At 50.6% G+C, this 12,957-nt stretch overlaps 1 protein-coding gene and 1 long non-coding RNA gene across 5 annotated transcripts; both read right to left on the reverse strand.

Annotated features, from left to right (window-relative positions):
* Window positions 1–727: 727 nt before the first annotated feature.
* On the reverse strand, window positions 728–11,359 carry clspn (claspin). 4 transcript variants are annotated; one of them, XM_081612590.1, is made up of 23 exons: window positions 11,204–11,359; window positions 9,796–9,907; window positions 9,299–9,642; window positions 9,078–9,230; window positions 8,951–8,998; window positions 8,801–8,873; window positions 8,610–8,712; window positions 7,340–7,779; window positions 7,081–7,269; window positions 6,828–6,991; window positions 6,586–6,758; window positions 6,462–6,505; window positions 5,841–6,010; window positions 5,284–5,749; window positions 4,970–5,133; window positions 4,806–4,897; window positions 4,565–4,726; window positions 4,365–4,486; window positions 3,234–3,358; window positions 3,050–3,170; window positions 2,905–2,975; window positions 2,666–2,821; window positions 728–998 (listed from the first exon to the last, which is right to left on the reverse strand). In XM_081612590.1, the coding sequence occupies exons 2-23, from the start codon at window positions 9,827–9,829 to the stop codon at window positions 873–875; spliced, it is 3,540 nt and encodes a 1,179-aa protein (XP_081468716.1). In that variant the 5' UTR covers window positions 9,830–9,907; window positions 11,204–11,359; the 3' UTR covers window positions 728–872. The 4 variants fall into 4 exon arrangements, with proteins under 4 accessions (XP_081468716.1, XP_081468715.1, XP_081468717.1 ...); XM_081612589.1 differs by having other exon boundaries at window positions 11,058–11,359; XM_081612591.1 differs by having other exon boundaries at window positions 9,299–9,630; window positions 11,204–11,357.
* LOC145553729 (uncharacterized) lies at window positions 1,015–2,415 on the reverse strand. The gene is made up of 3 exons (XR_014089767.1): window positions 2,267–2,415; window positions 2,216–2,232; window positions 1,015–2,156 (listed from the first exon to the last, which is right to left on the reverse strand). It is a non-coding gene; the product is annotated as an uncharacterized LOC145553729 (long non-coding RNA).
* Window positions 11,360–12,957: the final 1,598 nt, after the last annotated feature.

The following is a 12,957-nucleotide window of genomic DNA, read 5'->3' on the forward strand; positions in this document are numbered from 1 at the left end:
CCGGGTTCTGTGGGTCCAAATGATCAAACTACCGAAGGTTCGGAGAGGAACTCCGCTCCGTTCGCCAGGGCCGGTCCAAGCAGGTTTTCATTGGGCCCCATTCCAACATAGCTGCTAGCATTAGCATAGCTGCTAGCATTAGCATCATTTGTGATTGGCCTGCGTCACACCGTTGACTTTAACCTCGCAGGAGCAGCAGGCTAAACAAAAACGTGGATTTGAAATGCAGCAGCATTAAAGTAGCATCAGCTGAAACTAACAAGCAGTTTGGGTTGCAACTCTGAAAATATCTAGATCGATTTTCCATGTGTAATACCATTTACTTTGTATTATTATTTTAAACATTTGTAATTCTAGCTTGGTGCTCTCAGGGGCAAAGGTTAAAGGTCACTGGACGTTCCCAGCACGGTAAAAATGCCGGTTTGGATCCGTTCCAAACTCGACGTTTTCAGCGTTCGTGGATCTGGTCGAGGTTTATTCATCTGGACCGGGAGGAAAATGTAAACGCAGCACAACTATAGATTATCTGTAATATTCACAGAATCCTCCATCAGTCAGCTGGAACCAGGAGCAGCTCATTGGTTGAATGTTAGTGATGTCACTTCCTGTCGTTACTGAATCCATTTTCAAATAAAACGGCTTCAGTTGAACTGGTTTTAGCAGCCGGGTCGGACTCTGCGGCCCGGTTTGAGTTTTAGCCAACGGAACCGAGGCGACACAAACCGGATCTTAAAATCTGCTTTTATTTACACTGTAAAACAAAGACGGTCGGCATCAAAGGTTAAAATTCATCAGACAATATTTACAGGATGAAACATTTAAAGTGGACCGGTCCGAGTCCAAGATGGATCAGAACTGGTGGAGGTCAGAGGTCAGTGGTCCAGGAAGCTGAAGATGCTCCTCTGAGAGTTCCTGTTGGGTCCAGCGGTTTGGTTCTGTCGGCACGGCCGCTTGGCTGCCGGGCTCACCGCATCCACCTGGCTCCTCTTCCTCACCACCTGAGAGCAGAACCGAACAGAACCTTAGGCCCAACATGTGAGGAGATGGACTCACAGCCAGAACTATGAGGAAACCAAACAGGCTCTTTGTTCCCAACAGAACCAGAACCACTCAGTAGCAGGAAAACCCTCAGCATCGTGCAGCTGCAGGGCAACAGCTCCCTCTAGTGGTGGAGACGTGGAAGCTGATCTCTGCAGCCGGAGGTTCTGCAGGTTCTCTCTGGACTCGGGCGGTTTTAACAGAACCAGTTAAATGACAAAATGTAAAACCGATCAAATTAAGTGTGGAAAACAAAGGTGTGATCACAACAGTTTGTTTTATTGGTAATTTTACAGAATTAAAAGGGGATGAAAGCATGATGAATTTAGGTGTTGTACCGATTTCCACCACGGGGTGGCGGTGCTTCCCGTGAGCCTGAGTTTTTACATGGAGGGTTAAACTCTGTTTACTTCCAGGTCATTAGTGGTTTTCAACCTTTGAGCCAAGGTTCATTGTTTTAACTGAAAAAAATCTCAAGGCACCACCAACCAAAATGGAAACGGATCCTCTGTAGCTGCTTATATTACAAATAGAGTCGTTCTTATCAAAGTGTCTTGAATAGGAATCAAATAAACACAAACATTTATTTTTATCATATTTTACATCTTATTTCAAATTGCACTTAATATTTCCACTTCAAAAACACACCTGAGCAGCCACAACACTAAAGATGGCATTATTTTCAGATAATTAATTCGTTTTCAAAAAATCTTTTAAGACCAATTACCGTATTTTCTGGACTATCAGCGCACCACACTATAAACCGTACCTTCAAATATTCTGGGGACCACAGCTCATAAAAGTGTAGACCTGTCGCAACATTTTAACGGACAATAAATTCTTAGAAGTTATTGCAATAATCGTGTTTTGAGACCATTTTTTCAGTAATAAATTGATAATAGTGTGTTTTTCCTCAGATGTCAAACATTCAAAATAAAACAAACGGAAATAAAAACTTAAGACTAACAAAATATCAGAATGGAAATTGAGCTTATTTATATTTTCATTAATTTCTTACAGTAACAGGCTTACAAAAGGTTAACATTAAATTTTATTTTTTTAAATTTTACTGTACTAAACCTCAACAGGGTGCAGGTGGCGGTCTACCTGAGCCTGACCTGGTCGCCCAGTTCCGAGCCTGACCCGGTTCCGAGCCTCACCTGGTTCTGAGCCTGACCCGGTTCCGAGCCTCACCTGGTTCTGAGCCTCACCCGGTTCTGAGCCCGACCCGGTTCCGAGCCTCACCTGGTTCTGAGCCTGACCTGGTTCCGAGCCTCACCTGGTTCCAAGCCTGACCCGGTTCTGAGCCTGACCCGGTTCCGAGCCTCACCTGGTTCTGAGCCTCACCTGGTTCTGAGCCTGACCCGGTTCCGAGCCTCACCTACTCGCCCAGTTCCGAGCCTGACCCGGTTCCGAGCCTCACCTGGTTCTGAGCCTGACCCGGTTCCGAGCCTCACCTGGTTCTGGGCCTCACCCGGTTCCGAGCCTGACCCGGTTCCGAGCCTCACCTGGTTCTGAGCCTGACCCGGTTCCGAGCCTCACCTGGTTCTGAGCCTCACCCGGTTCTGAGCCCGACCCGGTTCCGAGCCTCACCTGGTTCTGAGCCTGACCTGGTTCCGAGCCTCACCTGGTTCTGAGCGCGCTCCGTTGGCGCCTTGCCAGGCGACAGCGTCTGGAACAGGAATCCTCTGGAGCTCCGGGGGGCCAGCAGGTTCCCCTCAGAGAGGCCGGCCAGCTTCTGCAGCACGGCGGCCGGCTGGCTCAGCAGGGAGCCCCTCCTCACCTGGAAGAGAGCCGGGTCACTCAGAGCAGCTGCCGACCCGTCAGAACCGACCCACACAGGCGGTTCTGGAGGACGAGACCCACCTGGACGGGCTGGGAGGGTTTCTGGAACGGGTTCAGAGCTGCTGCGGTCCTCTGGCCCGACTGAGGCGGTTCTGTTAATAACAGGTCAGTTAGGTTGTGATCCGATAAACTAGCAGAACCTGGGACCGGACCGGACCGGACCCACCTTTCCTCTGCAGCGCTCTGGCCGTCAGCTTCTTGGCCAGCTTCATGAACCGACTGTCCTCGTCTCCGATCTGCTCGTCCTCTCCGTCCGGATCCTCTCCTTTCAGAGTTTTCTGCTCCGTCTGAGACAAACGGGTCAGACCCGGTTCCGTCCGCAGCAGAACCGTGATGAAGGTCGGACCTACCTGCTCTCGGAGCCACTGCTCCCTCTCCAGCCGGTCCTTCCTCCTCTGGACCTCCGCCGGGTCCACGTCGTCCTCTTCTTCACCGTCTTCCTGTCCGTCCGCCGCTGACCCGTCGAACCCGGCATCTGGATCGGACCAGAGGACACACACTGAGGCCCGGTTCAGAGGTTCTGCAGAACCGTCACCAAGTTCTGAGTCAGCAGGTTTTAAACCGCCTGCTTCAAACGGAACCAGTCCATCTGCTGAGGTCATTACAAAATGGCCGACGTCGTTTTTACGGTCGGATCGTCAATGTTTTTAACTTCAGGTCGGTTCTGTCCTGATGGTCCGGTAAACCCGGTCTGATTCAGAACCAGAACATCTGCTCCACCTGCAGCTGCTCTGAGTCAAACCAACCTGTTCCCCTCCTGGCCTGTGGGGGCGCTGCACCAAGAACCACTGAAGGAAACGACACAAAAACCTCTGAAGACGCTGAGAGCAACTTCCTGTTTCACCAGATGGAAACAAGATGGAGGATTTTAGCGGCTGGAGGATTTCTCTTTAGGCTAAAGACCAGGAGCCATTTCTGCTGCTAGCGCTAGGCTAACACGTTAGCTTTGGTTGGATTTACCCAGAATGCCCTGCTCTGTAGTCCACTTCCTGTTTAGCTGCAGATGCATCTAATGAATCAAGTGTCCATGGACTGAAAGCTGTTACCGCATTTTAGGCAATAAAATAAAAAAAATAGTTTAGAAAGATTATTATAAATTAATTATTTTAATCTTTTAACGCATTTCAAATATGGCGACTAAAGACTAAGTGGCTAAATGAAAAATCTGCAGAATGTGCATGAAGGTTGGTAGCTACTCCACTGACTGAATCTTCAGCTATTTGAGCTCCAAAAGTCAAAAATTTGAGAATTTTTTTTATTTCTCAGTTCAAAAAGTTTTAAAAATTTACATCAGGAATTTTGTGGAAAAGTTTGGATATTTCTGATTTGTCTGAAAATTTAACTTTAAGAACATTTTTGACTCTTGTAGAAAATACATTTGTTTTTCCCAGAACATTTCAGTTTTTGGTGGAAATTCACTCTTTTCTCTCTACAGAGGCGCCGAGTCCAGTTTGGACCCGGTTCCGACCCGGTCGGCTCACCGATGTTCTTCCAGCGGAAGCGGCGCGCTCGGCCCGGCCCGTCGGAGTGCAGGTCGCCGTCGGCCAGGTAGCGGTCCTGGTACAGCCTCAGCCGCCGCTTGTCGTCATCCAGGATCTGCTTCCTGCGGAGAGGAAGCCGTCAGCCGGACCGTTTCAGAACCGGGTTGGGCTGCGCAACCGGGTCGGCGGCCCGGACTCACATGTGGATCTTGTTGACTTGGTTCTGAAGCTCTTCGTCCGACGGGAGCTCCTCCAGCAGCTCCTCTTCCTCGTACTCGCTGTCTCGGTCGCCCTCCTCATCGTCGCTGCCGATGTCACTTCCTGAGAGCTCCGCCTCCGACTCCACGTAGTCCCTCAGCGCCCTGCGACGGAACCGGAACCAGAACCGGGTTTTTACAGCAGAACCATCACACTGAGGTCAGCCTAGCTGAAATAATTTACATTTTCTTCTTCTCTGATCGACGGGGAGCGAAGACAGCCTGCAGCTCCTCCTCTTCCTCTTCCTCACCGACATCGTCTTCCTCCTCTTCCTCCTGTTCATCCAATCATTCAGCTGATTCAGCTTTTCCAGGAACCAAACGTCCAGATCCAGGAAACTTCCTCACCTTTTCACTTTCTACATCCGACAGAAGAACAAACTCGCAGGCCTCCTCCTCTTCCTCCTCAGCCTTCGTCTCTCTTAGTGGGAGGAAACGTTTCGTCGGGTTGGTCTCGGTACCGGGTCGGTCTCGGTACCTTTCTGCAGCCGGTGAAGCCGAGTCAGCAGAATCTGAAACCAGAAGCAAATTTTAAAAATCAAAGAAAAAACTAAAAGATTTAATAGTTAAATGTTGAAACCATTAAATATTTATTTCATCAGTGTGATAAAAACTTTTGATGGCCCGATCCAGTTCCTGCTGGTTCCAGAACCAGAACCCACCTGGGCCGGGGAACCTCCCGGAGCAGAGCGCCATCAGCTCCTCCATGTTGTCCTGCTCCTCCTCCTCCTCCTCCTTCCTCTCCTCCTCTTCCTCAGCGGCGGTCTGCGGGAACGCTCCGGAGCAGAACCCCAGCAGCTCGTCCTGGGCCGGGCCGCTCGGCGCCGACCCGAAGCGGCCCGAGCAGAGCTCCAGCAGCGCCCCCATCTGGGCGTCCATGGCGTTCTCGTCCAGGCTGTCCAGCAGCAGCTGCCTCTTGTGGGTCGCCCCGGGTCGCGACCCCACGTTCAGGAAGCCGTCGGCATCCAGCAGCTGGGACTGGACCTCGTCCTCCAGGCAGAACCGGGCCTGGGAGTCCCCGCCCAGAACCGGGCCGCTCGCCGCGGCGCCGGGGGACGGCGGCGCGTACAGGTCCTGGGAGTCCTCCACCGGGAGGCAGAGGGACGGCTCCGACAGCCGGCCGGAGCTCTGGGTGGGGGAGAACGGGTCGGAACCGGGTCAGAACACACACAGCACAGCAGTACGAACTCCGTGAACCCGGGGTCAGAGGTCAGGTCACCTTGGAGGCGGAGCTGAGGATGCTGGGCCGGAAGAAGCAGGGCGACGGGGAGCGCAGGGCGGCGGCGGCGTGGGGCCCGCGGGCTGCGCTGCGCTGCTGGTTGACGGGCTGGTAGGAGGTGAGCATGGAGCCGGGCAGCTCCAGGCTGCTGTTGTGGCTGCCGTCCTCCTCTGGGGACACGGGGACAGGGGGACAGGGACATGAGCCTCACTGGACCAGGCTGCTGCTGCAGCCGCCGGTCAGAACGGAAAACCGTTTCATTCTAAATGTTTAAAGTCCAACAAACCTTCCATTTTAATGTTGCTCAAGCTCAGAGCCGTTTCCTGAGCCAAGATGTTTTTCCCAGAATGCACCTGGCATTGGGTTGGCAACAAAAGCTAGATGAAACTTACCCGTGACAGACAGGAAAAAGCTAGCTAGGGCATATTAGCAGCTAGTTAGCATAGCATGAACCGCCTTGAGTCAGAATGTAATCAAGATGCTGGCGACTGAAACTTTGCCCGACTGAAAGTCCCCGAGAGAAAATATAAATTTCTTCTACGACTTAAAACCAACTTGGATGTTTTTAAATGACTTCAGGACATTTTAAGTGCCATGTCGGGCTCCGTTCTCCTGACTCACCGGTTTTGACGGACGCGTCGGGTCCAGACTTCCTCACCCCGTCCCTGGAAGACAGGACAGCCGTCAGGGACGAGTCCCGGCCGGATCGGCGCCGCGGGCCGGATCGGTACCGGATCAAACTCACCCGGTCCGGGAGCAGGAGCTGCCAGGGAACAGCATCAGCGTCCCGTCCATGTGGAAACGGTCCAGAGTCTGAGCGGCAGGAGAAAGGCTGCGGATGCTCTGAGCTACGCTCTCCTCTTCCTCCTTGTCCTCCTCTTCCTCGCCGCCATCACCACCCAGTAAGTCGTCCACATCCTGCCAGTTACACGCCAGTTAGAGAGCCTGAGTTATAGCGACTCCAGCAGCAGCTTGTGGGGTCTTCACCTCTTCCTCAGACTCATCCGTCATATCTTCCTCTTCCTCCTCTTCCTCGTCCCCACAGTCTTCGTTGTCGAGGCGATGAAGCTCGGCTTTTCGCGCTCGCTCCTCCTTGCGGCGCTGGGCCATGGCGAGCTGCAGCCGCTGCTTCAGGGTCAGCAGCTTCTCTCCTGCAGAGACCAAAAGAAAATGAGGTGAAGATCATAAACGCGTCAGAACATGGCAACACGCCGACATGTCGGACCGCCGCGTAACCAACCCGGCTTGGTGGCGGCCGGCTCCTCGGCTCCCTCCTTCACGGTGACGCTAACGGACTCTGAGCGCAGCTCCTCCTGGCCAGAGGGGGCGCTGTCCTTACGGATGACGGTGAGCTGAACGGTGCGCTCCACCGGCGGACGAACGGGCGCCTGGACGTGTCGCAGGTAGCGCTCCTTCAGGGCCGCCACTCCTGTTGACCAGCAGATCTGGGTTAGGCTGATTCTGGACCGACGGTGATCCGGGCCGGTCCGGTTTCTCACCTGGGTTCCAGTGAGGAAGATCGAGCTGAACAAACGCGCCGTCGTCAGGACTCAGCTTGGCTGGCGGCGGCGGGTCCAATCCCAGCTCCTTCAGGCGAGACAGTCGGTCCTTCTTTGGTCTGGCTGGTTCTGGTGCAGACGGCGGTACCGGGTCGGACTGAGGTTCTGAGGCTGCTTGGTTCTGTTCTGGTCCACCGTCAGGAAGCGGTTCTGCAGAATCGGCGGTGAGGGACTCCTGCAGAGTTTCTGAGAGCAGCAGCATCGGACCGGACTCCGGTTCTGGTTCCTCTGCAGAGAGGTTCTGCTGCGGGGAGGAGGCGGCTGCAGGCGCAGGTAATGACTGGATCTGATTGGATGGGAGGTCCGGGGAGGGCGGAGCATCCTGCTGGGTGGGCGGAGCCGACGGCGTCTCCAGCATCAGCTCTGAATATCTGGAAGATCTGAGAGGAAAAATTAAATATTCAATGATTGATGAGTTGATCAGGAAATCAGTACCTGAGTTGAACACACAACGCTCTGTGTCTCTCTCTCTCAGTCTCTCTCTCCGTGTCTCTCTCTCTCTCCGCATCTCTGTCTCTCTCTCCCTCCGTTTCTCTCTCTCTCTCCGTGTCTCTGTGTCTCTCCCTCCGTGTCTCGCTCTCTCCGTGTCTCTCTCTCCCTCCGTGTCTCTCTCCCTCCGTTTCTCTCTCCGTGTCTCTCCCTCCGTTTCTCTCTCTCTCCGTGTCTCTCCCTCTGTGTTTCTCTCTCTCCGTGTCTCTCTCTGTGTCTCTCTCTCTCTCCGTGTCTCTCTCTGTGTCTCTCTCCCTCCGTGTCTCTCTCTCTGTGTGTGTGTGTCTCTCTCTCTCTCTCTCCGTGTCTCTCTCTCTCCGTCTCTCTGCGTGTCTCTCTCTCTGTGTGTCTCTCTTTCTCTCCGTGTCTCTCTCTGTGTCTCTCTCTCTCTCCGTGTCTCTCTCTCTCCGTGTCTCTCTCTCTCTCCGTGTCTCTCCCTCTGTGTTTCTCTCTCTCCGTGTCTCTCTCTGTGTCTCTCTCTCTCCGTGTCTCTCTCTGCGTCTCTCTCCCTCTCCGTGTCTCTCTCTGCGTCTCTCTCCCTCTCCGTGTCTCTCTCTGTGTCTCTCTCCCTCCGTGTCTCTCTCTCTGTGTGTGTGTGTGTCTCTCTCTCTCTCTCTCCGTCTCTCTGTGTGTCTCTCTCTCTGTGTGTCTCTCTTTCTCTCCGTGTCTCTCTCTGTGTCTCTCTCCCTCCGTGTCTCTCTCTCTCTCTCTCTATGCTTACTTGAGCAGAGCCATGGCGGCCCCCTGGGGCCGGGTCCGCCTCCTGTAGAACTGCTGGATGGTTTTGGGTTCTGGGATGTGGTACGGCAGGCCGAGGCTGGACTCTGTGGAGACGGAGAACAGGGTGAGTCTTCAGGACGACGCTGCCACTCACCGCTGATGATGGCGGCGGATCTGATGGCGGCGGCGAACCTCGGACCAGACGCTGCGACTCGCTGTGCAGCTGCTTCATGGCCTCCCTGCTGGCGCGAGCCGCTCTCCTCTCCTGCAGACGGAACAAGAACAACGTTTCAGCGCTCGCCTCAGCTTCCTGAAGTGCTGCTGCGCTGTAGCGTCACGAACCGCGCGGCGGGGTTTCTCTGGAGCCTCTTCATCCTCCTCCTCTTCCTCCTGCAGTCAGAGCAGAGCCTCAGTCAGAGGAACCAGAAACAACCTGCAGCAGCGGGAGGAGCAGAGCTCCTGCTCCTACCTCCTGGTTTCTCATCTTCATCCTGACTGCAGCTCTGATGGCGTCCAGAGACTCTTCCTCCTCCTCCTCTTCGCCAGCCAGGCCGGTGTCGAACAGGTCCGGGTCTCCCAGAGGACAGCCGCTGTCGTTCAGAACCACAGGAAGCGCTCCAACCTGAAGAGACCAGATTAAAATGATTCTTTCCATCTGAACGCCGGAACCTGTTCAGGATGAAGACTCACCTCCTCTTCCTCACAGAACCGCTCCTCTTTCTTCTTCTTCTTCTTCAGTTTCTCCATCGCTTTGCTGCGTTGTTTCTTCTTCTCATGATTTCTCCGACTCTTCTCCCTCTTCTTCACATCCTCCTCTTCCTCGCCGTCATCAGGAGCCTGGCGGGTCGTCCTGCTGCTCCGCCTCCCCTCCTCAGGCTCCACCTCCTCGCCGCTGGAGGCAGGCGACCTCTGACCCCCAACCACAGCCACGCTCTTCTCCGCTGCCACCTCCTCTTCCTCGCTGTCTATGACGGCGTGTCGCCGAGGCTTCCTGTGAGCTGCGACGTCTTCATCGTCTGAATCTGAAAAACATACTGGGCCGTTCAGAACCAGAACCAGAACCTTTACTAAAAGAACACAGAGCAGTAATGAAGCCAAAACTACACAGAAATATAAACATTTCAGATTAAAAAACCTTCGTCTGTAAACCTGTTCTACCAGAACTCAGTTAGTTTCAGTTTCTGTACCTGGAACGGCGTTTCTTGGGTCAGCCGTCGTCATGGTAACCGCCGGAGAACCCACCCCGCTGTCGGAGTCGCTGTCCGGCGCCGTCTGGGCCGCGGCTGGCGGCGCTTCAGCCTGAAAACAACGAGACGGCTTCACTAGAGAGGAGAAGCAGAACAGAAAACCATCCACACGCCGCAGGTACCGTTTACAGCAAGGGTGTTCAAAGTGGGGCGCGGGGGCCATTAACGGCCCCTGGACTGATTTAGTGCGGCCCTCGCAAACATAATTCAAGAATAAAATACAACAAAACTATGACTAAAATCTAAATTTACTTACAAAAAATGTTGGATGCAACACACAAAGTGATCGTCTGGTTTCCCATCTGTCGTCATGGTAACCAGGATCACATCTACTCATCAACTTATAGGCAGAAACTTCATTAATCCCTTTGGGAATTTACTGTCTGAATTACACCTTTGTGCTGCAGAATCTGATTTTCACTGCTGGGTTGGAAGTTGGCTGAATGCAGGAAGTGTTTCTGATGAAGATCCTGATTTATTGCTGAGATTAAATATTTGATCAGTTTTCTTCAATTTAATCCAAAAATAAACTAACTGTGTGCATTTCATTTAATAAAGAATAAACGTTTCAAGTTTTGGATCTTTGATCCCGTTCTAAAAAACAGAACAAAAAAAGAATTAAAAAATAAATTTATGGTATTTTCTTAAAATAAAGTGTTCCCAGGTGAGTTTGCCTTCAGCCTGGATGTGGGATGTGACCTGAAGGACCTCACAGAAAACAAAGCTTCACTGAAACCTGCATCCATCCAGAACCAGAGGGAGGCCATTTTACAGCTCAGACCGGCCCCGGTTCGGTTCTGTAAGGCGGGTTTCTGTTTAAATCCAGGCCGAGCTGCAGCTATGGCGCCTGGAAGCAAACAATGAAGCATCATGGCTTCATTCCTCCTAAACTTTACTCCTGGAAACGGCCTCAAACTGAACACACTGCGGTCCATCTCCTGCCCTCCGACCCCAGGTTGCTGAACCATGAGGTGTTACAAGTGGATAAACAAGTTAAAGTCCATTTTAACCTGAATCTTAATGGAAAAAACACAGGCCTCAGTCCAGCCCTTACTACAGGCTAGCCTAGCTCCCAAGCTAAGCGGCTAGCTCTCTGCTCATTTCACACACAGTTCAGAACCTAAAAACACATAAATAAAGCCGGAACTAGGAGTTAGAACCACAGAAACCCGGTAGAACCACTTATAAACCCGGTTCTTTACCTGCTGCTGGGCCTCAACCAGGCTCATTTCAGTTCGGACGGATTAAATCCCGCTCAGTCGAACCGACGCTGAAAGTACCGCTTCTGTGACAACACCGAGTAAAGAACTGGTTTTGATCTTTAGGTCCACATTCAGGCCCAAATTACCCGGTTCCCCGCACACAGCTCCTCTTCCTCCCGCCGGACCCGCTCTCACTTAGCGCAGTTTGAGCTTTGGCGCGTCGTGACAGCTGGAGCTCCGCTGCTATCAGAGAGCTGCCAATCAACCGCTTCTCCTCCAGCCATTGGTCCGTTCTGGACTCTTGGATCCGCCCACCGTGACGACACAACCCCGGAATAAAAGCAGCAGCAGCAGCGCGAAAACAACAGAAAGAAATATTATTTCCTTAATTTAATAATGTTTTAAAACTATTTTACCATCATTTATTTTTATGTCTGTTATGCTAATTTAATTTTATTAGTGTTGCAATCGCATTTATGTGTTATAGCTTCGTTAAACGCATAATTATTGGTATATTGGTACAGTTATGAAAGTTTTACAATGACAGCTTTAAAGCTGTCATTTTAATAACCAGCTGACCAGCATTATGTTTTAAGATGAGAATCCTTTAGTCATTATGAAAACTGAGTTGAAAAGAGACTCTTGCAGCTGAAGACATGTGAGAGGATAGACTAAGTGATAACTGGAGCAAATATCAATGTCATAGATGTACTTATTGGTATGACGGTGGCACTTGTATGTCTTCAACAGCGTAATCAAATGGTTAAATTCTAGTTTGATGCTTTATTTTGTTATTTATAAATTTTACATTTTTTTCTTTTTAATTTTTTTTTTTATAGTTTAATTTTTGTTGTGTTGGTTGCTGTTTTGCAACTTTATGTGAAAGCCATACATTTATATAGCCTATTTATATTTTGCTATATTTTTTATTTGTTTTATTTTATAAAGCTTTATTTTTATCCATAATTTATTTTTTCCCAGATATTTTCATTCAGGTTTAGACTAGCCTTTGCTGCAGACCATTTTCAGAATAAATGTGCGTTAGCTGACCTACTGATCACTGAAGCTCCAAAAGGCTTATAAACTCAAATGAATGATTTCTGAACATTAACTTTTGTGGCTTACACACACATTATAATGTATCTTAGTGTTTTGTTTATGTCTAACAGTATATATATGTTATTTTTTTTGTTGTAAACTAAAGTTCATATTTCACAAACTGGATCATGTTTTGATATTTATGTTGTGATACAAGAATCAGACTGATCAATTGATCATTGATAAGTTACTAAAGGAAACTGAAGATTATATTTGGCTTTAATTTAAAATTTTAATCTTAGTTTAAATTTTTTATTATTTTATATAAAACTAGAATGTTTGACATATTAAACTCTTAAGCAAAAACGTAAAGGTTGCTATTATCTACTAGCTTTTCTTTTGATAACATCCGTCCATCCATTTTCTTACACCCTTGTCCCTCAGTGGGTCAGAAGGGTTGCTGGTGCCTCTCCAGCTGGCGTACCTGGCGAGAGGCGGGGTCACCTGGACAGGTCGCCAGTCTGTCGCAGGGCAACACAGAGACACACAGGACACACAACCTGGCACACACACACTCACACCTAGGGACAATTTGGAGAGGCCAATTAACCTGACAGTCATGTTTCTGGACTGTGGGAGGAAACCGGATGTACCTGGAGAAAACCCATCATGCACAGGGAGAACATGGAGACTCCATGCAGAGAGACCGGGAATCGAACCCAGAACCTTCTTGCTGCAAGGCAACAGACCTGCGCCACTGTGCAGCCCCCTTTTGATAACATGTAAAGTTATTTTGTTAAATAACTAAGTGTTTTTATATTTAAAGTCAAATTAATTATTTAAATACTGAGTGCATTTTGAC

The sequence above is a fragment of the Poecilia reticulata genome, chromosome 11, assembly GCF_904066995.2.
Source record: "Poecilia reticulata chromosome 11, P_reticulata-male-v2, whole genome shotgun sequence".
NCBI lineage: Eukaryota > Metazoa > Chordata > Actinopteri > Cyprinodontiformes > Poeciliidae > Poecilia > Poecilia reticulata.

What these genes read in the sequence shown, in the direction of transcription:
- clspn (XM_081612589.1), bottom strand. Translation starts at nt 11,084, where the DNA reads ATGAGCCTGGTTGAGGCCCAGCAGCAG. An exon ending in CCCAAGAAACGCCGTTCCAG is followed by an intron (nt 9,643 to 9,795) that starts GTACAGAAACTG and finishes TGAACGGCCCAG; the next exon opens with TATGTTTTTCAGATTCAGAC. An exon ending in GCCGCCATGGCTCTGCTCAA is followed by an intron (nt 7,780 to 8,609) that starts GTAAGCATAGAG and finishes TTTTCCTCTCAG; the next exon opens with ATCTTCCAGATATTCAGAGC.